Below are 26,923 nucleotides of genomic sequence, written 5' to 3'. Positions count from 1 at the left end.
TAATTCAGCAAAAAAAAAAAAAAATTAAAAAAAGGGTGATGCACTTTTTTTATTCCTATTCTTTTTTTCTTTTCAATTCCATATTCTCTCACTAAACATGGCATTAAAAAATCGCAAAACTCTAATATTAATTGCTTTCTCCTGTTTATATATTTGCAATACGCACAGCGCCCCAACACCAATGACATCAAACGCAGTAATGGACTCATTCTCCCCGCCACCAACAGCTTTTTCCTTACCGCCACCACTACCACCATCACCATCCTTATCCGATAATTACAGAAATATGGTTACAGATTCAAAAGAAGACAGAAAAGCAGAAAAAAAACAAGAAGAAGAAGAGGAGAAAGAAAAACACAAGCAATATCAAAGCAACAAAAATATGAAATATGACGGCGATGATTCGAGAAATAGCCATACTTTCGGCCATACAGACAGTGCTGACGATAATAACTCATACAACCATGATCATAAAGATTCGAGTGCTACAAGTCCTACAGTAAATGAACCTAGCAATACTGTTGTAACAACAATTATTGTTGTGGCTACAGAGACACCAACCACAATTTATTCTGGAAGTACGTACAACCCAGCCAAACAACAGGGACAGTCTTCAGAAACCAGTCAAGGTGTAAATGATCCCAACTCTCCTGGAAACTCGAACACCATTGGATCCAACAATAATAAAAACGATCAAATTCTAAAAGACTTGTCTGCATACCACAAGCTAGTAACTGGATTATCTATTGTGGGTGGTATTGCAGGTATTGTTCTTGTTACTGCTGGTCTTATTTATGGACGCAAACAATACAGAAAGAGAAAGCAATTTGATGAAGAAAAGCAAGTACAACACGACGATCGTTTTATTCCTCCTCCATCCTCACCATCAGCACCGACATCTTTTAATCATCAGCCACTTACACCCCCAGCCATTGCTCGATTGTCTTCTATGTCTGATGACGGTGATATGACCGTCATTGACTTTAATCAAAACTCATTTGCAGATCCTATCATGCTTAAAAATCATCGCCAACCAAGCACATCAAACCTGTCTTTTGCACCGCCGCATTTACCAGCCCACCTTGCATCTCGATACAATACTTATCGACAGAACCAAACACTCTCCATGACTTCACAAACAATGCCTTCGGCTCCTAATGCAAAAGAATTAGACGGCCTAAGGTATAATGATCCTTTCCAAGATATGTATAGAGCCAACGATATAATGCAGCAAGACGATATACAACACTTAGGAGATCCTTCATCATCTTCATCGCCTTCTCATCATCATCATCTTCAGGCTACACAACATTATCATCATCATAAGTCAGAGTCCTTTTCTTTATCGACAGATTTACCGCCTCCACCAGCATATACACCTAGTGCATCACCTAGTGCGCCACCGTTATATGCGTTACCGCCAACAGAAGAGCAACATTATTCATCTCAAGGATTTGAAGATATGTCGTTAAGGCGACATTCTATAAGCAACTGTAGTATAACATCTAATAGACCCATTTCACTGAGGCGTGGGTCAGGCAGTTTAACACGAATAGCACCTTAAATCATACTTTCTGGAAAGTATACTTTGATACCTCTCTTTTTTTGTTTAAAGTTAATTAATAAAGCACACTTCTGATGTTATTAAACTGAAAATAGAAATTAAATATATTTACAATTCCAAAGCAAGTCTGGCCATTTCATAAACACCATGACGAGACTTATTGCCACCAATAAAACCACCAGCATGAACGAAAATACATCCTTCAACGCCAGAAATACGGCTCAATTCATCATCGCGGAAACCTCTCCATGCTTCAGGCAAACTCTTTCTATTTTCAAAACCTTCAGGGCGCAAAGGAACACATTGGATACGCCAGTTACCTTCAGTAGAAGATTCAGGATAAAGAACGTACAAAATAGACTTATCATCTACAAGACCGCGTTCCTTTTCAAGGTCAAGTAAGTGTTCCTTCCAGGGACAAGAACGTTCAAGAGCAATAACACGGCCAGAGGGGTTGACATCAGTAGCTTTGTCTAAGGCTTCAACAACGAGAGAACGAGCAGGTAACCAAGAATTTTGAAGACGCTTGACATAGTCTACAAGTTCAGAACCTGCCATTTCAGAAGCTTCGAGGAAACGAGCATCAATTTCAGCGTCAGTCAAAGGTTCGTTCCAGCTAGGGTTCTTGTGAGCAACACGGTTGTGAAGACTAGTAGGAGATTCTTTGAAAAGAGGATTGATGTTGTTGGGATAAGCACTGATACCATTGTCATTAGCATCCAAAGATTCAACAAAACCCTAAAAAAAAGCAGTCAAAAACAACAACAAAATATGGATGCTTACATCGTATGTCTTTTGATAAAGCATTTCAACATCATTATCAACTTCAGTTTTGCCAAGCACGTTCATGACAACTTCTTTACCGAAATGTTTATAAACTAAACCAGCAGAACTCAACTTGGTCTTGTGCTCAGCATCAAAAGTTTCAGTGAAACCACGCTATAGAACAAACATAAATATGACAAGTAGGCCTTACAACTATGAGCTTACTTGATGATGATCATATCTATGAGTAGCAGGATCATAGACACCTCCAACGTCAACAACGATGTCACATTCAGCCAATTTGGAAGCATCACGAGTACGGATTAAATTGGCGTTGCTGAATTCCTTGGTTCTCTTTAACAAAGAGACAGCCAAAGCTTCGTCACTATTCATAGTGTTATACTTTTGATTTATTTAGAATATGTCTATATTTACCAATGGAAATGACCGCTATGAGTACCAATAGTCTAATAAAAGCTTGGTTTAATAGGCCTCAAGGAGACATACATGTATATTTTATTACCTTAATCATTTTAAGCATTAATGTAAGAAATCGATGAAGTGTATTTTATAGTTTTTTTTTTCTTTTTTATATCTTGCATAAGCCACTGAAAATCAAAACTCAGGTTTGCATGTCCAAGAGGGATAGTACTCTAATTAAAATTTGAGCGACACTTTGTCTTTGATACTGTTACACCTCGGTATACCTCTTTAAAGAGACTTTGATGTACAAGAGAAAAAAATATACCTTACTTCTGATAAAACGCTTCTGGAACATCGCACAGCGAGTGAGTGTTGAATTGAGCTTTTGATTATGGCGAACACTCCGGCTACTTCAATGTATACTTCAAAAAGCAACCACTTTTGTGTGAACATGTATGCGAAAAAGAAAAAGTAATCGGGATCCTATCATGAGCAAAAAAAAAGAACTATTAAGCAAAAATTGTTTCCAATTGGCCACTTTATAATAATAAGCAGATTCATTGTTGTTTATCACATAAAGAAACCAAATGCATGTGAATTAAGAATAAATGATTTATTTGCGTAAAGAAACAATGTTGCATTATAATATGAAGAAAAAAGATATTTTAAAGCTAGTAGCAATTGTATTCTTAAAATCTATGCATTTATGCTTATTTTTTGGAGTGGACGGAATGTTTGTCTTGTTTATACCTTTTAGGTTTTTGTTCCATATCAAATGGAATACAACAAAACAAACTATCTCTTATAAATGACTATAGGTAACCTGTCTACGTATTTTTTTATTCCGTGAAAAAGAAGCTAACTTTCTCATCAAAAATCATTTCATAACTATGGATTTTTAGTTGAACTACTATGATACGGCTATTTTATTTTTTCAGATATCGTTAGGGAGCAATAAATCCACAATAACATTTTTCGTGTCGACATACGCCAAGCATTGTATAACCAGTATCTATATCAAGACAAGTATTATCGCAATCGGTTTGATGTCTGCAAGAAAAATCACAGGTTCTTTTCTCTAGTCTTTGAGGCAATACGACATCTTTGTTGATATCAAATGCATGAACCATATAGCATGCCAATGCTAAAAACAATAAAAATTTGGACTGATACTGACGCATTATGGTGAAAACAAAATAAGAATTGTGCATTGTATTTATATTTATTTGATATACAGGAGGGCGTATTCTCTCCTTAATGCATGAGCCAGGTTTGACAGGAGTATATGCGTTTCTGTCTGTACGAGAAATGACAACATATTGTTGCACAGATAGACAGTTTGTTGTAACAAAGAAAGAAATACATTAAGATAATAATAGTAGATTAAGTGGTCCCTCAAAAAGGGAGAAAAAAGAAAGAAAAAAAGGAGGTTTACTGATTTTCAGAATAGCATGGAGGAGGGCCCCATTCAGGCAAATGAGAAGGCGAATAGGAAGCAGATAGTCTATCATTACTAATGCTGCTCTTATTACTCTTGCTACTATTGTTACGGCCACTGTTAGGCAAACTGATATTGAGAATGTTGTTGTTGCTCAGGATAGAAGCCTTAAGTCGTTTGTATTCACAAGGACAAGGTACATGGGATCCCCAACCTGACACAGAAGTAATAGGCTCACGCTGCTCCCAAAAAGTACTTGTGGACCAATTGTTTTCACGGTAAGAACGACTATCACCAGGCACGTAGCTAGGAGGAGGAGGAAGAATTGTTTGGCATTCATCATCAGCTGCTACTAAACGGCAACAAAGGATACGAGAAGGGGTATTAAGACACAAATCGAATTCTTGACCATTGCATTCAACTGTAACTATGAGTTGTGTCCAGTGAGTAATCTTGATGGATTCATAACTCATGCTTGGGTTCAGCATGTTAGAACAATCTGGTACAGGCAACACAAATCGACCACCAAAATACTCGCCTAATTTGACAGGCTGATTCAGCTGTTTCAAGTTGATAAGCTCAGGGTTTGCAAGCTCTGAAGACGAAAAAGAAGGTTCACCTAGTTCAGTTTCTTGTTGTACATTTTCGATGATAAGTTTCTTTTTTTCATCTACACTATTTAAAAAAGATTTACTGTGTCCAGGTTCAGGAGGATCGAAATAAAAGAGACCTTGACTGTTTTCTGTTCGATGATAAACGTATTTTTCACTGCTCTTCTTGAGATCGGATGCTTTCTTTTTGCCCTTGTTTTTGTAGACCATGGTTTCTTCCTCTCCCATAGGGTGTCCATAGGCCCATTTCATGACCATCTTGACACCTTCTGAGATTTGCTTCGTTTCAGGCGAGGTTGTCTTCCATGTATGTCCCGCAGGTACTTTCATGGAATAGTTTCGAGACTCAGTGATCTTGAGCAAAACAGACTTGACAACAGCATCTGCCATAGTAGGTTCAATCATAATTTCGACACCAATGCTGGTTCCAATAGCAACAGCTGTACGATCAATCCCAATCTTGTACCGAATACCTTGTACATCAGCCAAGGCGTGAGTAGAATGATGTAGGTTGCCTGAGGCTCGACCAGCCAGAGAAAAAGCCAGTTGGTCATGCTGTTCATCGAAAGAGCCTGAGTAGGCATCTAGATTACGTCTATTCCAAGGAAGGGGAGGCTGCTGAGCAGTGGAAGATGTTGATGGATGATGGTTACTACTAATGCTATCACTGTTATCTTCAACTGCAGTGCTACTTGTTTCTGTATCATTATTCTGTCGTATCGTATTTGTAGTAGGCAATGTGTCTGAAAAAACTGATTCCATAGCACGAACAATGCGAATAGGAGAACAGGCAACATATTTCTTCTTGAAAGTAGTACGACGAGCCCATTCGATCCAGTTCACAGGATTAAATGAGTCAATAGACTGGAATTCTTCGTGCTGAGAAGTAGAACGACGGAGTGTTGCACTAAGTTGATAAAAAATTTCAAGACGGTCTGGAATTTCGACGCTCATAGGAAGTGAAGAAGGAATTGGAAATTCAAATGGGAAGCGTTGTACGCCTGAAGGCATAATTCCCTTTGCATTTGGTGGCAATAAAGACAATTCAATCACTTGGAGTTTTGTTTCAATAGCAGAGCCTACAACGGGGCCTTTCATGATATCTATTGACAGGATTAAATAATGAATGATGGTGTTTGTTTGTTTATTTTTACCTTTCCAAGGATAGAAACGTTGGATGCCCTCAAACAAAATCTCGATAGGACCTTGTATCTGTGTATCTTTTTGGAAATCGACAATCACTTCACCACGGACCATGACAGAACCCAAAGATTCCTCAACATAGAGTCGCGGTTGATCCAATACAACTTTGAGTACTTCTTTTTTAGAACCAATCCTAAGTGACATTTGAATAAAAGAAAAAAAAGAAAAAAACTAAAAAAGCATGGTTTATATAGTTCTATAGAATCTATCGTCTCACAAAAAAGATGAATAATCCAAATCAAAAAAAAAACTTCAGAATACATCTGTGTATGATACAACAATTCATCTCTTAAGTCTGGTGAAGAGTAGATTATCAAGATAACATTGATCATTTCTATGGTCTATATTTCTCAAAGGTAGCAGTTACACTTGAGCATATGGCCTTTTTTAGAGGATTTCTTTTGGGTAATGATCTACCAATATGTCGAAATGAGTCAACAATTTTCTCCACTTGAAATTGGTTTTGATTATGCATATGACCTCATCACTGAAGCTTAAATTACATTGGTAACCCAAAAAAAATAAAAAAATAAAAAATGCTGAATAAGACACACGAATTTGTATTGATAAGGTCACAAGTACAATGCGAGAGAATATACACTTCTTAAATCCGAATTTTCGGACGACTACTTTTTATAAGGTCAGTTGTTCTTTATCGACTTCTTCAAACCTTTAAAAGGTAAGCTGTTACTTTTTTGTACATGTCGCTATCCAACCATGTCTATCCTACGTGAGATAACCTTGAACGCTCAGCCGAAATTGTTCAATTTAAGGCTTTTATAAATGAAATGGGAGATTTTGAGATTGTTAAAAGTCAAGCCTATTCAAGAATTAAGATGGCATGCAGTACTCACACCTCTTTTTACTAGAATAGCGTTTGCAGAACAAGTAGAAAAACTTCAACGGACATCTTGATAGAAACGCATTTTTTGTACAATCTTACATACTCTATCTTTTTAAGAGATGTTGAGCCTTTCTACCTTTTCACCAAAAAAAAGGGTGATACGGACAGATGACTGATCCCAAAAAAAAAAGAAAAGACGAATCTCGTCTACTCCTTCCTTTGTAAATGCAACAGATATCTCATACCTATATAGACCAAATTCATTGGAAACTTTTTATCGATAAATCTTAGGGCTCTAAAGATTAAGAAAAGCCAAAAAAATAAAAAACAGCCTGATATTCATCAGCAGATCCTTAAATATAATGGGTATGAATTTACAACTTTACTTTGACATACACAACAAATTAATCATTTTTACTTAATGTTTTATAAAATGCAGTCTTCAAATTTGAGCTGCTGGAATAAGAACTAAAAAAACTTTCGCTTTTTCCTGCTTCATAACATGTTTTCCAGTCCATTCTACCTTCGTCTTGTTTGAACTGCTTAACATACTCTAAATTCATACCCATTATATTTAAGGATCTGCTGATGAATATCAGGCTGTTTTTTATTTTTTTGGCTTTTCTTAATCTTTAGAGCCCTAAGATTTATCGATAAAAAGTTTCCAATGAATTTGGTCTATATAGGTATGAGATATCTGTTGCATTTACAAAGGAAGGAGTAGACGAGATTCGTCTTTTCTTTTTTTTTGGGATCAGTCATCTGTCCGTATTACCCTTTTTTTGGTGAAAAGGTAGAAAGGCTCATTTGCGTTTCCTTTTCTTTCCAATACTTAAGAAAAGGAAAACAGAATGTTATTCAAGACTTCAAATTGTGTTTTATGTATCTTTAAAGTTACTTTTTTTTACCTTAAAAAAGAAACACATACATAAAAAAAAAAGTCATCTAAATGTACTCTGTTGTCCAATGAAAAAGCCAAATCTCGTTATGAGGCAAACTCGACCAATTCTTTCAGTGAAATGACCAATTGACGGTGGAAACACTGTAAGAGCTACAAACATCCAAAAGAAGAAATCACGTGCAAAGCTGATAATAAGACGTAGTTTAAGTGTTGCGACTTACAAAAGAGCTCGGAGACATAGTTGTTGTAGCATTTGCAATTTGGTTACTCAATACAATTCTCAATTGTGCCCTTTTTAGAACAGCTACAACTATTTTAAAAATACTCGGTATCCTGATATCCGTGTGACAAAATGACAATAAAAAGACAAACTAAAAATAAAGATGTTCCATTACATAGTGTATTTCATTGAGCAAAAAAAAGAGAGAGGGTATTAATCATAATAGTAATAATAATAATAATAATAATAATATAAATCTAAAATCTACAAAATGCCCTATAATTATACCATATAAGTAACATACACAAAAGTACAAAAAACTTACTTGAGAATAATATTGAAACGTATCATAGAGTCTTGTAAACATGTTACAACAACTACTCATGATCAATTTGTCCACAAACTCTTCTGCTTGCGGTTCAGTCAGATGTAATTGAAACCGATCTCTGAGTTGAGCTACTGTCAAGTCACCATTTTGAAAGCAAGGCAGTTTGGAATCTTTAGACATCATTTCTGTCAACAGCAAGATATTCTCGCTGTGCTTTCTAACTGCCAAAAATGCTGCTTTCATCAATGCCTTGTACTCTGCAAATTTCTCACCATGAACACCACCTAGAATATCAATGTATTCTTGTGATAATTTGAAAGGTGCCATTTCAAATCCCACAGAACCAGGTGAGTTGGATAGCATAAACCCAAAATCAATATGGATTAAGTGACCTGCATCATCAATCAGCAAGTTGCCATTGTGTCTATCTTTAATCTGAAGAACATAACAAGCAATGGAATAGCCAGCAAGGCTTCGCATAAATGCATCTTGTGCCTTAATGAATTCGTCTGAATCTGATGAACCATACAACTATAATCAACATCAGCATTGTTCATCTCTGTACGCTTTCTTTTCTTTTTTCTTACCTTTTCAAAATAATCATAAAGTGTAAATACAGCTCCCTTTTGATTCCATCCTCTGGTATAAGCATCCTTTTTGATAGAATGAATTGAAATGGTATTCTTGAGTGTCTCTATTAGACCAGATCCATCTGAAGTTACTAGCACTCGATAACTAAACACTTGTCAATATAGAAAGTATAAATGATAGACTTACTATTTCACCCAAACATCTACGCCTGTGTCTTCCCAAATACGTTGCATTTCTCGAATTAATTGTATCGCAAACTGTTCTTGTCTTAGATCAGCACCATTCTTGACAATAACTGAGATCAATCGCCAATTAGGTAAATGGCCATAAGGAGAAGCAGCACGTAATCTCGCTTTCTTTGTTTCCCAATCTTCGGACAATACAGCAGCTACAGTAATATGATTAAACCATCTGATATATATATATATGTATATATATATGTATAGCTATATTTACCACTGGGATCTTCTTTGTTGATAACTGAAGCAATGCGTTGCTCGTCTTCTAACATGTCACTACCTGCACCTTCTCCCCCAGTTCCGCCTACACCACTACTAACACCTTCTTTCTTCATTTTCTTCATACGTTGTTCTTCTAAACAAACCATTTCTTTAATGATTCGTTGTCGGATCTGGTCTGTACTCTTATTATTTGCTGTAGGTGATTGTAATTGAGCCAACATGACTGCTGCTGTTCTCATTCCTTCGGCATATGTATCTTGTCCATGTAATTTACGTGGCTGAATCTCTTCTACCTTTGGCGTATCTTGTTTAGTCTCTAGACACTCTCCTATATCTGCTGAGGATACAGATTCAACAGGCGTCTTTTGCTTTGGTTTCTTCTTTTTCTTTTTAAGCTGTTGCTTCTTGAGACGATAGAGTGCGTCATCTTCAAGGGTCATTTCATCGTCCAAGACTTCCAGCATCAACAGATAAGGCGCACGTTCAGCTGAATTCAATACAACTGCATCAGAGGGACTGATACGAACTACACGATGATGATAGGGTTTCTCTACTGTGGCAGGGCACCAAAGTGGTAAGCATATTTCAGCCGGCAAATTGTGGTTGAGTAAGGTCAATTCGGCATGGAGTGCACTCATGCGTGCTTCTTTAGGTACAATCACTAAGCGAGTAGCAATATCGACCAAAGCTAGCAAGAACTGCATTTCAGATCGGAAATAATTACTCCTTAAGAGTGATTTGCGACTGTCCATGTTTAACAAATTGAGCTGAGTGGATATTGTCTGTTCCTGTTCTGAGGAAGAACTATCGTCCTCACTATCTTGACTGATGGATTCAAATGAAGTAGAGAGTTGGGTAGGGTGATGCTGTTGCCTTGGCATGGATATAATAGCTTCTTCAGAAGAAGAACATGCTGATAAAGTAGGTGAAAAGGGTGCTGTATTAGTCGGCACAGAAGATTGGCCCAAAGCTGTCAATTTGGGATCAAACACAGATAGGTTAGCTAGTCTTTTCTTTGCTAAACTTGTTTGTAATGAAGAGGAAGAAGCTTCGTTCTGTGAATCTTCTTGACTGAGTTGTATCATTTTCTTATTGAGTTTATGCTGTGCTGTTTTGATATACCTGGAAACAGAAAATGCTTTTCCTCGGTGTAAATCTTCAAGAGAAGGTGAGCTTGTGAATGGATAGAAATGATTCTTTTTCTTTAAGCTTAAATCGGGTTGAGAAGTAGAGACAAACGCTGGCTTAACCGGATTGGTGTCTGTTGTTGGGTTTGTTTTTGAGATTGGATCTTCAGACAAGATATCCGAAGGAATAAATGTCTTTCTGCCTTGTGAAATGGCAATTCTTCCAGCAGGCTTCGTCAACAAGGGCTGTCCAATACCCAACAACATGGCACCCATACCCACAAGAGCAGGTAATGCATTCTCACGTACTTTCTGTGTATTTTGTATGACATTCTTTTCTTCTTCAAACACAATCGCTTGAGACTTATTTAACAGTCGCTTACATAGTTCAAATGAAGGACTGGATGGATTGACAGACAGATCAGAAAGATATGCTTGTAAATACCACAATGTCTATTTTTTTTAAAAAAAAAAATTAGAGTAGATAGAATTAAATATGAAATTACCATTAATGCAATATGGGTTGACTTCTCACACATTTCTATAATAAAGCATTCAAGTGCAACTGATTCAGAAGGACTTGTAATTAATAAATGACTACATATTGTGAGTTATTATTTTTTTTAAGCTAAAATGAATTACATGAGTTGGGGCAAAAAGAACTCGATTTCAGATATAGGAAATCCTTTTAATTCTGTACACAAATAATGCTGAATACCCACATTATCTGAATATCGAAACAAGTAAGAGACTGCTATCCAAGAATTAAAAAACTCGGAGGTAAATAGCCTTAATAAGAGTGCATTTGACATGACTAGTAGCAGATGAGAAGACAAGCGAGTTGTTTATGTTATTCTACCTCTATTTTAGTTTTAGAAAAAAGAAAAGAGAGAAAGAGTGAAAATGAGAAAAATCGCGTATGTATGGATTCAATATCCGATCGTCACACTCAAGCTGTTTTTGCAAGCAAACACTTGGTTTTTTTTTACTCTTTCTCTTTATGTCCGAGCAACCAGAAACAAAGAGAAGAAGACTTACTTTAGCGTGTAATGTCTGCCGAGCAAAAAAGGTAGATTTCTTGGTATAAAATAAAATAAAACATGTATTCACATATTAGATCAAATGCGATGGGATAAAACCAGCTTGTGGCAAATGTATCAAATTTAATAAAGAATGTACATATACTTCAGTCATTAGAAAAAGAGGACCAAAACAAGGACATATTGACCTGCTAGAGCAGCGCTTAAAGAAAATGGAAGAACTCATTTCAGGCACACGGCTTATACCTGATATGACACAGCAACAACAACCTTCTATTCAACCACAAACTATTCAACAGCCACTACCAATAACACCAACACCAAAAATAACACCACCAACAATAGCACCACCAATAACAGCACCACCAGCAGCACCAGCGCCACAGTTCTCTTATTTCAACTCTACCTCACCACCCCAAACAGAGAATACATGGCCTGATTCAGATACAATAGACCATCTTGTACCGCTCTTTTTCAAGCATCTCGAGGTGTTCTCGCCCTTTGCAAATCCAACAGGATTAATGCAATCTATAAAAAACAAGACTTGCAAAAAATTCTTACTTTGGTCTATCTTGAGTGTCGCAGCAAGGTAACATCAAAATGGTATGATTAGCTTGGCTGACTATTCAATTAGATTCTCAAATAGATTAACAAATGTTGGATCCCCTCGGTGGATGTCTGGCGAGAAATTCTCTGATGAAGCAAGAAAGTTAATACCAGAAGTGATTGAAGCACCTTGCTTAGAGCATCTTCAGGGCCTTTTAATCATGGCTCTTCATGAATATGGATGTGCCCGAGGCCCCCGTTTATGGACATACAGTGGTTTGGCTATTCGAATGGCATTGGAATTAGATCTTCATAAAGAACCTATGGCTGAACAAGAAGATAAATTGATGAGTATGGATAATTGGCTTTGGTATGAGACACAGCGTAGGACATTTTGGCGTACATTTATCGAGGATAAAGTGACCAGTGCAACCACAGGCAGACCACAAATGATGGATGTAGGAGATGTGAGTACACTCTTGCCTGTCTGGAATAGTGCGCTTGATTTCAATAGCATAAATGAATTCTATCAACAGTCGCTGGATGGCTCTGAATTGATCTGTTATCGAGTTGTACGCGATCCACATACAAGAGACATCAAAGGAATTTTAGTGACACCTATTGACATGTCTATACCAGCCAATATGCCTTTGTTGAGCCACATTGGACTTGATTCCCGCTTTATAGAGCTGTTTGTCATCGCAGGCAAAATATCACAGTTCATCAACCGAGGCTATAAAGACGATGCCTCCTCTTCTTCTGTAATAGAATCAACGGAAATCGAGAACCTGAATGAGAGATTGGACGATTGGGTTGCTCGACTGCCCTTGTCACTCAGAAATACACCTGCCAATTTGGAGCATTTTCGAAACGAAACATCCCATAAGGCAACACAATTTGTGGTATCGCATGTTTTACATAACGCACTGATTGTCTTGCTGAACCGGCCATCGCTTGTACTGGCAGACATGCCTCAGCTGAATACCACTTCTTCTCGTATACAAGAGAAAATACACCAATCTGTAGACCGTTGTTTAGCTGCTGCTGATAATGTCACTGTGATGTTAAAGGATCTCTATTCGAAGGTAGACATTGTGCCTCCTTTGGTCATCTATTTTGTCTATATTACAGCTACCGTCATGGTCAATAATGCATTCTCCACGAATCCTACTCATTGTCAAAAAGCAGAAAGGGCGCTAGATGAGTTTTATCAATTTTTTAATGATATGAAGACATTCTGGGCTATGACAGACAAACTGTATTTCCTGATTCGCGATTTATATGCTGTCCACAAAAAAGCATTTTCAACACATAAACATAGCCAGCTTATAGGCGACGGCGATGAACGCTTCAGACTCAAGTCTCCTCTGGCGGACATGTCTTCATCTACTAGTGACTATGCTACTGAACTCGATTGGCAAAAACAAGGTACACAAGAACCAGGAGCATTTAGCTTTCCAAAAGTTAATAGTACAAACCTCTCTCCTTTTGATGTTTGGTTACAGGAACAGCAATTAGCACAAAAGAAGCAATAAAATCTTTGTTTTTACTTGAATACATAAGCTCATATGCAATGTACTTATTCATGCAGTGAGAATGGTAAGCGCTGTTACTTTACGAAAACAAAATTCAATTTGCCAAAAACAACTGCCTTTCGACAAGAAGCATGATCGAAAATCAAGATTCATTTAATAAGGTATGGTATACCTTGAATGTTCAATTTCTATTACCAATGAATGGAGAATCGAAAATGAAGTAGCAAGCTCGATCTGAGGCATTGGAGATCTCTGGAAGAAAACGTGACAATAACGGCTAAATAGCAAGTGTCATCTACCATAAGCTTATATTATTTCAATGATCTTCTACAGACCAAGCGACGTTAAAGATTTGCTTTGTTCTCGACAACGACATCATCTATATTCATCCTGTTAATTTTTATTTTTTGCAATAGTATATGCTAAAATTAAAGCCATTATAGATATCGAACTAGCATGTTTATAAAACAGTTATGCTTCTTTTCAATAAGGACATCTTTTGAACAATTTTTTTTAATGATAACTTTCAAAAGCAAAGGAATAAGTTATTAGAAACTATTGTTGTGAACATATATGAATTCATATGTATAGATCAATAAATGATGATCATGGCAAAAGACCAGATCACATATATGGCAATTGCAATGGATCTATAGTCACTGACATTCACTCATTCTACTAGAAGTACTACATCGTCTTCATAGTCAGAGATTATGAACCTAGTGACTCTGTTATTATTAATGGCCCTCATAAAGTGACAGTTAGAGCTGACAAAGACATTGGTATTGGTTTTATTTGTTGCACGTATCAATTAAAATTGAAAGTGGTGCTCAACAATTTTTTTTTTGTTTGAAGGAAAAGATATTCTTATAAGTAAGCAATGGCATTAATAGAAGGTAAAAAGAAAAACGCGAAAAATAATTACTCGTCGACAAAAGTGTCTTCTTCATGACAGCGTTGAATTGCTAATCGACATGAGCGGAAGACAGCGAGAGGAGAAAAAGGAACATTATGAAAGACGTGGAGCCAGTGAGCCTTCCACAATTCAGAGATTGCTATAGTTAGGAGCATAGGCGAAGAAATAGGGCACGAGGTCAGTACTTGAATTTTCCTAAAGTTGAGGCAGTTAAGAGCTTCATATATATGGTCAATAGTAGTGCCAGGCCATAAATATTCTCGAATAAGGTGGTCCCAATAGATAAATTTGACAGGACAGCGAAAAAACAAGTGATAAATGTCCTCAACATCACCACAAAGACAACAAGAAGGAGAGGAATGAGCAGTAGGCAAGAAATGCGATAAAAGCCGTTGGGTAGGGATAAGGCGATGTAGCAACCGATATATAACATACGTTGTACGGTAGTGAGTGTCAATCGCCAAAATCGGGACCATGAGGCATGTGTGATCTCCTGTTGATGCAGAATAGAGCTATTATGACTCTTAGTAATATGATCTCGAAAGGCCTTGCATGACGTGCTAGGGTTGCTAAGAGATGTTTCATCCATAGACAAATGTAAGCGACGTCGGAAAGAGTAAAAGCCCAAAGACTTTTTGATGGCTGGGACTTGAGCAGCGTTGTAGAGGCTGAGCGATGTTGGCCTCATACATTGTATAAACCAAGGGCTTAGAAGACAATTACCGTTAGCGGTAGCGTTTCGGAAGCGAGTAACCGAATTGGAGTTAAATGGAATATCCGTTCGTAGTCGTTTGGGAGACAGGAAATGACCAACAAGGTGATATTCGTAAAGGTCAGAAACAGCAGCATTTGTCAGAGCTCGAGGTAACATATAGTGACAAGCCGGGTCAATTATTGCGCGTAGAGGCAACAGCAAGGCATCCAAAGGGCAAGGTATGTAAGTGAATTGCCGCCGAGGAATGATATCTACGGTACGACATACCAAAGTAATGGTTGAGACGTTGGCACCTACAATTCGAGGCCTGGTAAGTGGGAAAAGAAGACACATGAGAACGTTGGAGGTTTTAAATTGATTGGCCAAGTGAACATATAAAAATTGTTGAACCAAAGAGCGCTCAGGTCTTTCGAAAAGCAAAGGATCAACCCATTTGTAGAAGAGCGCAAGTTGTTGTATTGAGGGATCTTGGATACCCAATCCACCAAATCGTTTATTCGTAGTCATTACCTTCCAACTAATTTAAGGAAGAATTTGACGACTGACAAAGCCAGAGACAATGGATTGGATGTTGTTGTGAGATGAAGAGAGAGTAGATATTCAATAAGAGAAAAGGTAAGAACACAGAGAAAGTCCGTTAGAACTTGTATAGGTTTTTATTTCTCCAAGAAAATGTTATCTTTCAATTGCTATAAAATGTCAAGGTATTTATACTTTTTCTTCTCGGTCAAAATATTGTTTTGGGTTAGCTTCTTGACTACGGATTGATTTGTTAGATCAGGAGCAATTAAGAGAAATATCTTCAGAGGAGGTTGTCAGCTCAGCCAAGAGTACATGATCTGACCTGAACTTGAATAAATTATTACATGTTTGCCAAATGCCAATACCGATGTCATGGCTCTTTCACATAAAAATCAAAACCAAAACTCGACATCTGCCAAACATGGTTATCGACACGACCAAACCCTATCTTGGGCTCAAATTGCGCAACGACAAACGCTATCTTACCAACCAGCAACCAAGATGCAACCATCTAAGGACTTGAGCGACTCGTCATCCACTGCCTCCAAGTATGCTCATCAGATCGACGATCTTTTGCACACCAGCATCCGTCCCTTTATTCAAGGACTTGAAGACGATAGTACACTTATTGATATAACCAACATTAAAGACCTCAACGGCTTGAAACAATTCTTTGGCTCTTTTGACACAGACACATACTTTCCTACTTTGGAACCTTGTTAGTTGAACGCCGCTATCTTCAACCTCGTTTCATCGAAACCTTTTGGGATAAGGAGGCTGCTGAGTATCAATAACTTATTGGGGATGGATTGACAATGGACGGCGGTATTGTGATCAAAGATTACCCCAGTCTCCCTTCTAACGCAAAAGTAGCCCGCGTGAAGGTCGAACGCTTGCCTTTCAACAATCCTTTAAAGTTGAGAGACTTGATATTTCAGCGATTTAATCATTTTGGAACTGTTTTGGATGAGGTTTACAATTGGATGGCAAGTCATTATTTGGGCAAGGATATGTTATTTTAGACCTGAATCGACCTCATCCAACTATGCCAGAAACCTTACGACGAGAAATTGATTGGTTCAACGACGGCAAGCGCATGCTCCGCCTCACCTGGGATGAAATGCCACCTTACTGTCGCTACTGCCATGTGATGATCTGACATTAAATAAGTCTTCATTTACATACTAAAATATATCATAATCAATTTACATCAGAAATAGATATAAAAGAACCTCTTGTACTGAATAAGACAATGTATCTTTTAATAGATCGAGACTCATAACCGAAATTCATAATTTACATTATTTAATTAATTTAAAGTAGTCTATGATAATAGAGACTCAGTCATTTGCATGAACTCTACTACTACTTACTCCGACATCTCTTCATGTATAAATATGCTAGAATAATTTATAATCAAAAAGAAGAACAATAAAATTGTATAGAACAGTCTCAAAGTATCTACCTTTGTCTCTATATCATCTTATTATATAACTCTATTATCAAAACATCACATTTTTTACTTTGAATTCTATTTTTACAATGTCCAACCAAAACATCAACTCTGGCTTTCGTTCTTCTTCTCCTGCTCCTGTTTCTCAAGAACACTCTCCTGCTCCTAGTATTCCTGCTGTAGATGAAGCCATGGATCTTAGACCTGATTCTTTTGAATCTCAAGAAAATGTGCCTATTGACATTGAAGAAGTTACATCTGCCAATCTTGCTGCCACTGCCAAAGAGAATCTGGACCGTCTCAAAACTGAACTCAAGGTTGCTTATGGTCACTACCTTGCCTACCAAAAGGTTCACCCACAAGCTGAAAATACCAAGCATGCTTATGAAGTCTATAAACAAGCCGAGGTCTTGTACAAAGAAGCAGACGAAGCTTATAAGGTCTTCTTGGCTATGGAAACTCCCAACGTGCAAGTAGACAAGAGAAGTACTTTGGTTCCAGCTGGTCTTCCTTTCTTGCAGCTCAAGACTGATACAGTGATTAGCAAGAAAAATCAAGAAGTCTTCGATTCTGTCTACGATTTCTGTATGCAATTCAAGACTGTCTTGGAAGCCCACTCGTTGAATATGGATGACAACTGGGAACGTCTTTTGCCTATGTCTCTTAACAAGGAAGAGAAATCTTGGTTTGATGAAAAATTAAGAAACAAATGTCTGTCCTGGAGGGAAGCTGAATCGATGATCTTGGATCATTTTGATACCCCCTATCGCAAGTTTTTGTTGATGGTAAAGGTGTGGTCCCTCAAGCAATCCCATGGTGAATCAACTCGTTCCTTTGCTGCTCGCTTTCAGAAGCTTAGAAGACAGGCAGGTTTAGCCGATGGTTTACAACTGGTGTTGAGTTTTTGGTGTGCCCTGCGTGAGTCCGTCCGTCGTGTTGCCTCTGTTGCTGTGTCCTCCCAGTATGGAACAAAATTGCCAAGTAAAATCGAAGACATGGTCGGTTTGGTAATTGCTGCCACTAATGACACTGATTTGTTCTCTTCTTCGTGGGACGCTGCTGGTCTACCTAGCTCTTCTTCGGGTTCTGGTTCATATAAGAGTAACAATGAGCGTAGTCGTAAACGCAGTTACTCACCCATATTTGCTGGTAAAGGTTCTTCGGAGTCTAGCAAGCCCATTTATGCACCAAGTTCAAGTAAGAAACCTTGCACGTACTGTGATAAGCCATGGTCCCATGGTCACAGATGTGATGAATTCAAGGAGGCTAAGGCCGCCAAGAAACAGAAGGTTTCAAGAATGGCTGTGCGTGGTGGTTGTTCTTCTTTGGATGATGACGCTGATATGAAGAACAATGATAACAGTGATGATGACACTGATGAAAATGCTCGTTTGGCTCGTTTGGCTCTTGATTGTAAGTCTAAAAACAATATAACAAGAGATTTTAAAAACATAAGTGCTAACATTACCTTTCCTATCCTTGTCAATAATTCTATTAGAACAATGTCATTGTTAGATTGTGGTGCTGTCTTCTCCTCAGTTGACAAGTTATTCTGTCTAGAAAATAAGATAAACATTAATTATATAAATCATATCAATAAAGATCTTATTAGTAAAAATAACTTACACAAGTATTTCATAAGACTTGCTGATACAAATACATACGTCAAAAGAATAGGAACTTGTACCTTAAGCGTTAGTTGCAATAGTAAAACTATAAAACGTACTTTTGAGGTTATGAATCTTACCAATAATAATGAGTTCTCGCTCAGCATTGGAACCGATTACATGTACACATTAGGCATTGGAATCTCTGGATTACCTTTGTCATACGATGATAAAGATACTACTGAAGAAGTGCTTGAAGCAGATAGACGCTATAGCAATACTAGTGATCTTCTAGAATCTTTAGAAAAAGAAAATAAGATGAGTGATCATAATCCTGCTTGTAATGCTGATGAATATAAAGCTGCAATGGATTATATTCAACCTTATATTGATAATAACCAAGCTATTCCAAAAGGATCTTTCTGTACTATACCTGAAAGTGTGGTATGTCTAGATACTCCACCTAATGTAACAGCGTATAAGAAACCCTATCCTGTACCTTTGAAGATGATGGGCGTACGTTGAGGACGGAAACCACCTTGCGCAATGTCCAGTGTAGGCGAGTGTTCATGAAGACAATCAGCTATTGTAAACTCAAAGAGCTTACGCATGACTGATGTCAACGAAATCGGTCGATAGTTGGACGGATCAGAGGGATCACCTTTTTTGTGTATCGGGTATACATTAGCAAGACGCCAGAGAGAAGGAGTATAAGCCCATTGATAACACAGGGAGAACAGGAGAGACAAAAGCGGGGCAAGGTCCTTGGTCACGTGTGATATAATCACTAATAAAATGGTCAAATCAATAAGTCGATTAGAACCAAAACGGCCAAAAGAAGTCTGCTTTATTAAAGGTTATATTTTGTATTGTATTTATACTGTTTGTATGATAATTGATTATCCTTAATTTGGGACTGAGTGTGTATACACTAGCTAATCGGTTGAGTGGATTAAGGTACACAAGAACTGGGTACATGATCAGGGCACAGACCTCGTCTACCATTGGTATTGATGCAGATGTCAATTTGTGATTATGTGATGGTCTGATCTTTAACATGTTTAAACTAAGATAGAAGACATCCATCGAAGCTGCGGATAAAACTGTGATTGAAAGATATATTTATACATGATATTAATACTTGCTCTTTTAAGGCATAACTAGTGTAAGAAGGGATGAATAATGCTGTGTATACAACATCACGGCCTTCAGCATTTCTGCTTTCAGGTGATCGCTTCCAGGTGCCTTCCGAAGAGGTAAACGCTTGATGTGATCCATGATCGTGTCTGCTGAGAACATATCCAGGTTGGATGGCAAGACAAAAGGAACCAAACTATCACAGGAAAGTGGTGGGGGTGGACGAGATTCTGATGGGGGCAACAGAGAGCCAGCATAGACCGAAGTCAAGTGAGTAGCCATAGCATCTACTGAAGCTTTAGGACCATCTTTGTGAGCATAAGTACCGGAACAATCACGTCTTCTTTTCATACGAGAGAGGGTGCCAGTGGCTTTAGAAAAGTCTTGTTCCAACTGAGCACAGAAGTTCTTCCAAGAGAGACGCTTAGCTTTAGCAACAAGACGACGAAAGTGACGATGTGCATCATGATGCAACGACCACCAGTAAGCTTTGTCAACACCAGAGGCATGACGCCACCTACTATAACAGCGATCGCGTTCTCGAGCTGCTGATTCGATATCAGGAGTCCAGTACTTCTTCCACCATTTTCCAGACCGATGTTGTCTTGCACCAACCGACCCATCCAAAGCCTCGTAGAAGCACCCATTAAGAGTAGCATTCAACTCGTCAATATCAGGGCGTTCAAGCGGTGGCGCAGAGACCAGCTGACTCAGAGTAGATTCCAGAGGAACTACAAGCGAGCGAAACTTGCTTTGGAACAGTGCCAAAGGTTCCTTTTCCCGCAAGCGAGATAGGTTCCAAAGGCGTCGTGGAGCAAGACCGTCAGAGCCAGCATGAGCCCCAGATCCCAAAGTAGAATCATAGTCGAATGACAAAGTCATCAACCGGTGATCAGACCCAAGGGAGAGATCAGATTCTACTGCGATTTGAGCACCACGCATATTCCACGAGGAAATATTTGTAATGAACAAATCGATGATACTACTCATTTCCATACCACGTCGAAACGTTGTAAAGGTGGGCACACCACGACAAAGAGTAGTATTCAGCACAGCCAGGTCTCGTTGTTCAAGCCATGCACGCATAGCAAGACCACGCGAGTTGGTAGCGGAATCACCAGTGAGATCACCAAAGCGAGCATTAAAGTCACCACAGAGGATAGAGTCAGAGTTGAGAGGAATAGAAGAGAGGGCGGATAGCACCAGCTCATTAGAGAGACTGGGTGGAAAGTACGAACAATGCACATTGACTGCTCCCATTTTGAGTAAGAGAGTATATGCATTGAAAGACGGCAACTGGGTGACAGGAAAAGGACAGGAAGGAGAGACAAGAGCAGAGACACCACCAGAACCACGGTTGTTTGCACCAACTACCTTTGATCCATATAGATGGTGTGGTGATCTGAGCACTTTCAATACAAAATATAATAAATAATCTTTCATCATATAAATGAATAATCACTTATAGCACTATACATTATAAATATAAAGTAAGCACTGTATAATGACAGTAAATAACGGTAACTGGGATAATATGGATATTTACAAATAAGGAAACCATAATTGTACCTTTTGGGTAACAAGGAGAATTAAAGGAGAATTTATATAATCAATTCCCAGGCACACGCTGTCAAGGTGTTAAGTAATCAATAATCAGTAATCATAATTAGTCAATAAATCAGGTAGTATAAAAGACAACCTGGAAAAGATATATTTTAGACAACAATCAATTTATTTTTGTAATAAAGAAGTACTGAACAGTCTCACTGTATTTCTTTGTTTTCTTTTTTATTCTATTCTATTTTCATTTCACAACCCAAACATCACAGATGGTATTGCGACCAATCTATAGGAAGGTAGCCGGCGGTGAGCCAAGTTTCAGTGATAAATAGGATGCTAGTGTTCAAGATATGTGATATAACATCGTGGATGGTCGTGGTTTTTAGGCCATTCGCATTCCAGATGCTAATATAGAAGGAGCGTGATGGGTGGGCGGGAGTATGGGTTGGATCCATACTCATTAAAATTCCATTTCGGAATCAGTGGCAGAATCCTCAACAGCCGTTTTGTTTCGGAAAACAAAAGCAGCTTGCTTTGGATTTTCCTTTTCCAAACGAGAACGAGCAGAAGCAAGAGCCAAAGAGAGGTCAGCATCGTCAATCCAACCCAACTCAACGAAGGATCGACCAACAGGGCCAACAAGAAGAGGACGCAAGAAAGAGAGGGTATCCACAGCGCGGCTGTTCACCAGTGAGGCCATTTCGCTTGCTCTGTTTGCTTCAGACAAAGCAGCGAACTTAGGGTCAGCAAGGTGCTTAGGATCCAAAGGATCGAAGCCACCGATCAATTCAGCACCTACCTTTTGCATGGTAGCAGTGAATTGCTCCACATACTGCACATGCATCAGGAGGCCAAGCACACCAGACGCAGGAAAAGAGATGTCAAGGATACGTCCAGTATCCACACCAGAGCGACGAAGACGAGATCGGACTTCAGATCTATTGATCTTGCGAGAGCGACCAAGGTACACATATGTAAAGCCCTGAGGACCTTTGGCAGCAGGGCTCACAAAGGCACGGGCAGCAGCAACTCGTTTCTTCTGCGAAACGCGGGCAGGACGGGCAGGGAGAGAGGCAGGCTTAGCAGCCTTGGCTGCCCAAGAGGAAGCATGGATGGATGAGCCAACACTGCCTGGGTGTGTGGCAGTGGGAGTAGGAGGAGAGACAGAAGAGACCTGAGTGCCGCCTTGGGACATTGAAGAATTGGACTCCAGAGTCCGGACGCGAGAAAGGAGCTTGGTATTTTCTGCTTGCAGAAAAAGTTTTTCCTCCTCAAGGAGGGAAACCTTTTCTTTCAGAGCTATAAGATCTGAAAAAAGAGTTTCATGATGCTGTACCTGTTGTGCTAAGGTCAGCACAAGTTGATGCAACTGCTGGATGTCCAGGTTAGTTGCCATTTTTGACGGATGGATGACTGTTTTGGATGGATGGATGACTGTTTTGGATGGATGGATGATTGTTTTGGATGGATGGATGATTTTTTAGACGGATGCACTAACGGATAAATAGGATGCAGCGTTGGATTTTTTGACAGTATGATCGAATTTGAATGGGTAAAACCAAAAAAAGTGATCAAAAAGCTGACAGTGATGATATGTGAGTTTATAGAAGAATTGAAGCAGATATTCTAGAAGAAAGATAGCCGATTAATCACTTATTACACACGAGCACCAAGGGAAGACTGTAAAGAACCTACTTCGAATGTAATAGCACCAGATTTTCAGGTAATCTCCTTCAAAAATATCCTTTTCAGAAAAGTTCGATAATTTTATTAGGTTTTGCTCATTCAGCTTTTATACAATTCAACGGAATTAGATAGTAGAAATATAATGTACTAAGATACAACGATAAGAACATAGATAGGTACAGACAGATAACGGGTAAAAAAGGAAGTAAAGATAATAAAGGTCTTGATTTGCTTGCATAAGAAAGAGTATAAGAAAATAATGGGAATTATCACTGTTGAGAAAATACATAACCTGTATGAAATGAGAGATGGCTTATTGTTTTGCTTGCTAGTATTCTTGTTGGTCCTTAGATCCACATGTTCACCACGAACGCACCAGAATCATCACCAACACCTGTTACAACACCCAGAACAAGAACAGCCATTACTCAGAGGGTGCTTCACCACCTTACTACGTACACCCGGAGTATAGAAACGGCACGGACACAAACAAACCCGGATCGGAATAGCTGCTTACGTCACCACTTTCTTAGTATTTTCGAGTCAGACAGCAGGAACATTCAGCTTCTCAATACCCCCCCTTTAAGCGAGAAAATACGACTTCATTTCTTTCCCGAAACCACCCAGGTCTTGAATTGCTCATGAGCGCTGGCAGTTGAAACGTCAGGAACCATAGTCTTTCGTTCATAATATGGTTTGAGAGCATCACCATTCACGCCATGTTTGATTCTAACTGTAGACTGACCATCCAGATAATAGATATCCTTCTTCTTGTCGACCACCACAAAGGGACCACACCACTTATCAGACATCTTATTTGTCAACACAAATTCTTTCAACAAGACTTGTTCGCCAATTTTGAATGGTTCTCTTGCATGTACAGAACGATCATATTGCTGTGCATATCTCAATTTTGCTTCATTAGAACGCCTTCTTGCAGTTATTCTGATGTCCTTCAGTTCTTCAGCTACTTGTTCAACCCGTCTAGCCACGTCTTCTTCATATTCACCTTCAACATAATCACGAATTGGAGCAGACCACAGACTAGGAGTTATCATATGTGTACCATACATGATTTGAGCCGGCGAGTACCCTGTAGAAGCATTCTCCATACTACGTATGACCATAAGAGCAGTGTTTATATAGCGATCCCAGTGAGCTGTATCACCCTTATCGCGAGCTAATTTGGCTATAGTCCTGGTGAGAGTTTGATTCAAGCGTTCACACATTCCGTTAGACTGTGGACGATATGCTGTAGTAGAAATAGCCCGGCAACCAAGTTGTTGTAAGAAGGATTTTGTATAAGCAGATATAAAATTACTTCCTCGATCAGTCAGAAGATAATTGGGAACACCATGAGGAACAATGATAGAGTTAAAATAGAATTCAGCCGTAGTAGTTTCATTGATATCCTGAACAGCTAACGCAACTGGCCACCTAGACAATTGTTCTATTCCCGTAAGAACATATCGATTCTGTGTATCTTCACATATTGGCAGAGGTCCTATCGCATCGCACGCCCACATGTAGTTGATATTGGAGGGAGTAGGAATAGGTCTAGCAGGATTCCTTCTAGCGAACACCACTCGAGCACGCATCTGACAAGTACTGCATTCTTGGCAAACTTGTTTACAAATCTTAGCCAAACCTTTTGTATAATAGACAAAGTGAGTCTTGATCTTCTTATGCAGTAAAATGGGACCCAAGTGTCCTTCTTCGTGTACTTGTACCAGTATCCTTAAAATGTTTGCTTCATGTAAAACTTCTTTCCTTGTTTCTTTTTCGATCAATTTTTCACCCTGAATTTCCAATTTTTCTGCATGTCTTCTAATCTTTTGTTTCATAACCTTGTTAGCGCCAGTGGGATATGACCTATTTAACAAGTAGTAATAGATAGCCAAGAACCACGCAAACTTCATGATTAAATTGATGACGAAAGTACCAGAGTAAAGCAATAAGGAAGAATCAGATCCTACTTCAGTGGTTGCGAAGTCTCTTTTTTTTTTTTTTTTTTTTACAATTCCAGATTTTATTCAATAAAAAAAATATATCTTTTTCCTTTCTTTTTCCTTCTTTGTTACAAAATAAGTTTCTTTTATAAAGATCCAGAAAAGATCCTTCTAAGACTAAACTAATTTCAAGATAGAATATCATAATTACAACAAAAGTTCATTGATAGCGGAATAATAAAAAGGAAATTTGATTAGAACGCACGCGATAGACCATCCGCCGGGTTCTCTTTGGATTTCAACAACACCGTTTCAAAGTCAAAACCAGATAGGCAAGCACTCCAACGACTGAGCTTGGCAGATATCTTGTTTTCAGGTTGCAAAATAAACTTGAGTGCACTATTGTCGGTACGAAGTATGAACTTCTTAGAAGCTAGATAATGTCGAAACAAGGTAGTGAAGTAGACAATAGCGAGAGCTTCAATATGGACTTGAGAGTATTGCTTTTCCGAAGGTCGTAAGGCACGAGATTGATAGGCAATTACCGTTTCCTTCTTTGGATCATCCTTAGGGGCTTGACTCAGAATAGCAGAGATACCGAGATAAGAACCATCCGTAGTGAGAATTTGAATTTGCTGTTCATCCGGAAAGGCAAGAATAGGAGCAGAAGTCAACTTGGTTTTCAACAGATCAAAGGCTTCTTGTTGTTGAGTCTTCCACATAAATGGTTTGTTCTTCTTCAACAATTCATACAGAGGAGCGGAAACTTGAGAATAATTAGGAACAAAGCGAGCATAAAAGTTGGTTAATCCTAAGAAACTTCTAAGACTAGTTTGATCTTGACACACCGGAAAGTTCACTACCTTCTTGATATTATCAGACAATACAGAGACACCTTGATCAGAGAGAGTATGACCCAAATAAGAGCAAGAAGCAGCAGCCCATTGACACTTCTTGAATTTTAACTTGAGATTAATGGTGCGACACTTCTCCAAGACTAAAGCCAGATGTTTCTTGTGGTCTTCTATTGTACGAGAGAATATAACCAAGTCATCAATAAAGACATGTATAAATTCGCCCAAGTAGTCTCTAAAAAGATCATTCATGCAACGCTGAAAGGTAGACGGAGCCTGTTTTTGACCAAAACTCATTACCAGGAATTCATAACACCCGTTAGGAGTAATAAACCCAGTATAAGGAATACTTGACTCAGCCATAGGAATCTGATAGTACCCAGATGCGGCATCACAACAACTAAAGAATTTGGCACCACCCATAGAAGACAGAAGAGCTTCAATGTTCGGAAGAGGCATATATTGATCATCCAAGGTCTTTGCATTCAATCGCCGATAGTCAATTACCAGTCTCAATTCAGTCGTATTTTTCTTTTTCAGGAAGAAACAAGGACTACACCAACTTCCTTTACTAGGACGAATAATATTCATATCCAACAAAGTTCCTATTTCCTTTTTCATAACTTCTTGTTCATGCCAAGTCAGACGGAAAGGTTTTGAACGCACAGGAACCTCACCAGGTTTGATAACTATCTCATGTTCTGCCATAGTAACGCGACCCAAACCAGAGACCTCAACAAAACAATCAGAATAGGCTTCAATAATAGACCTAACAGAAGAAGGCACCTTGTTCCAGTCTACCACGACTTCCTTTGGACTTTCAGAGAGCGTCTTTTCGGAAACAACTTGCTGCATCGCTTCCTCCATGGAACTTAGAGCCAGTCCAGTAGACACCACACCACCAGAGACACCAGTTACCCAGTCACC

The 26,923-nt window shown here is 38.6% G+C and overlaps 8 protein-coding genes across 8 annotated transcripts; 4 read left to right on the top strand and 4 right to left on the bottom strand.

The window, feature by feature from the left end:
• Positions 1–35: 35 nt before the first annotated feature.
• Positions 36–1,674, top strand: B0P05DRAFT_362425 (uncharacterized protein). Its single transcript, XM_051573625.1, has one exon. It carries the CDS (start codon positions 98–100, stop codon positions 1,562–1,564), a length of 1,467 nt encoding a protein of 488 aa, XP_051429180.1. The 5' UTR covers positions 36–97; the 3' UTR covers positions 1,565–1,674.
• Positions 1,673–3,345, bottom strand: B0P05DRAFT_631801 (metal-dependent protein hydrolase; the record flags this gene model as incomplete). The annotated part of the gene is made up of 5 exons (XM_051583501.1): positions 2,853–3,345; positions 2,765–2,796; positions 2,555–2,714; positions 2,348–2,503; positions 1,673–2,302 (listed from the first exon to the last, which is right to left on the bottom strand). Exons 1-5 carry the CDS (start codon positions 2,868–2,870, stop codon positions 1,673–1,675), a joined length of 996 nt encoding a protein of 331 aa, XP_051429179.1. The 5' UTR covers positions 2,871–3,345.
• A 592-nt stretch (positions 3,346–3,937) lies between these two features.
• On the bottom strand, positions 3,938–6,422 carry B0P05DRAFT_501024 (uncharacterized protein). The gene is made up of 2 exons (XM_051575443.1): positions 5,956–6,422; positions 3,938–5,904 (listed from the first exon to the last, which is right to left on the bottom strand). Exons 1-2 carry the CDS (start codon positions 6,146–6,148, stop codon positions 4,184–4,186), a joined length of 1,914 nt encoding a protein of 637 aa, XP_051429178.1. The 5' UTR covers positions 6,149–6,422; the 3' UTR covers positions 3,938–4,183.
• A 1,712-nt stretch (positions 6,423–8,134) lies between these two features.
• On the bottom strand, positions 8,135–11,404 carry B0P05DRAFT_565954 (kinase-like domain-containing protein). The gene is made up of 7 exons (XM_051581002.1): positions 11,119–11,404; positions 10,983–11,073; positions 9,345–10,929; positions 9,075–9,276; positions 8,885–9,032; positions 8,295–8,828; positions 8,135–8,245 (listed from the first exon to the last, which is right to left on the bottom strand). The coding sequence occupies exons 1-7, from the start codon at positions 11,286–11,288 to the stop codon at positions 8,234–8,236; spliced, it is 2,742 nt and encodes a 913-aa protein (XP_051429177.1). The 5' UTR covers positions 11,289–11,404; the 3' UTR covers positions 8,135–8,233.
• On the top strand, positions 11,405–13,853 carry B0P05DRAFT_565953 (fungal-specific transcription factor domain-containing protein). Its single transcript, XM_051581001.1, has 3 exons — positions 11,405–11,545; positions 11,593–12,105; positions 12,151–13,853. Exons 1-3 carry the CDS (start codon positions 11,526–11,528, stop codon positions 13,595–13,597), a joined length of 1,980 nt encoding a protein of 659 aa, XP_051429176.1. The 5' UTR covers positions 11,405–11,525; the 3' UTR covers positions 13,598–13,853.
• Positions 13,854–14,518: 665 nt separating this feature from the next.
• Positions 14,519–15,735, bottom strand: B0P05DRAFT_592631 (uncharacterized protein; the record flags this gene model as incomplete). The annotated part of the gene is made up of 2 exons (XM_051583011.1): positions 14,519–14,562; positions 14,949–15,735. 2 exons carry the CDS (start codon positions 15,733–15,735, stop codon positions 14,519–14,521), a joined length of 831 nt encoding a protein of 276 aa, XP_051429175.1.
• Positions 15,736–16,122: 387 nt separating this feature from the next.
• B0P05DRAFT_642297 (uncharacterized protein) lies at positions 16,123–16,909 on the top strand (the record flags this gene model as incomplete). The annotated part of the gene is made up of 2 exons (XM_051583802.1): positions 16,123–16,468; positions 16,773–16,909. The coding sequence occupies 2 exons, from the start codon at positions 16,123–16,125 to the stop codon at positions 16,907–16,909; spliced, it is 483 nt and encodes a 160-aa protein (XP_051429174.1).
• Positions 16,910–23,342: 6,433 nt separating this feature from the next.
• Positions 23,343–23,732, top strand: B0P05DRAFT_565919 (uncharacterized protein). Its single transcript, XM_051581000.1, has one exon. The coding sequence runs from the start codon at positions 23,453–23,455 to the stop codon at positions 23,663–23,665; it is 213 nt and encodes a 70-aa protein (XP_051429173.1). The 5' UTR covers positions 23,343–23,452; the 3' UTR covers positions 23,666–23,732.
• Positions 23,733–26,923: the final 3,191 nt, after the last annotated feature.

The sequence above is a fragment of the Gilbertella persicaria genome, assembly GCF_025201335.1.
Source record: "Gilbertella persicaria strain CBS 190.32 chromosome Unknown B0P05scaffold_84, whole genome shotgun sequence".
NCBI lineage: Eukaryota > Fungi > Mucoromycota > Mucoromycetes > Mucorales > Choanephoraceae > Gilbertella > Gilbertella persicaria.
This window is presented reverse-complemented; position numbering and strand designations above follow the sequence as displayed.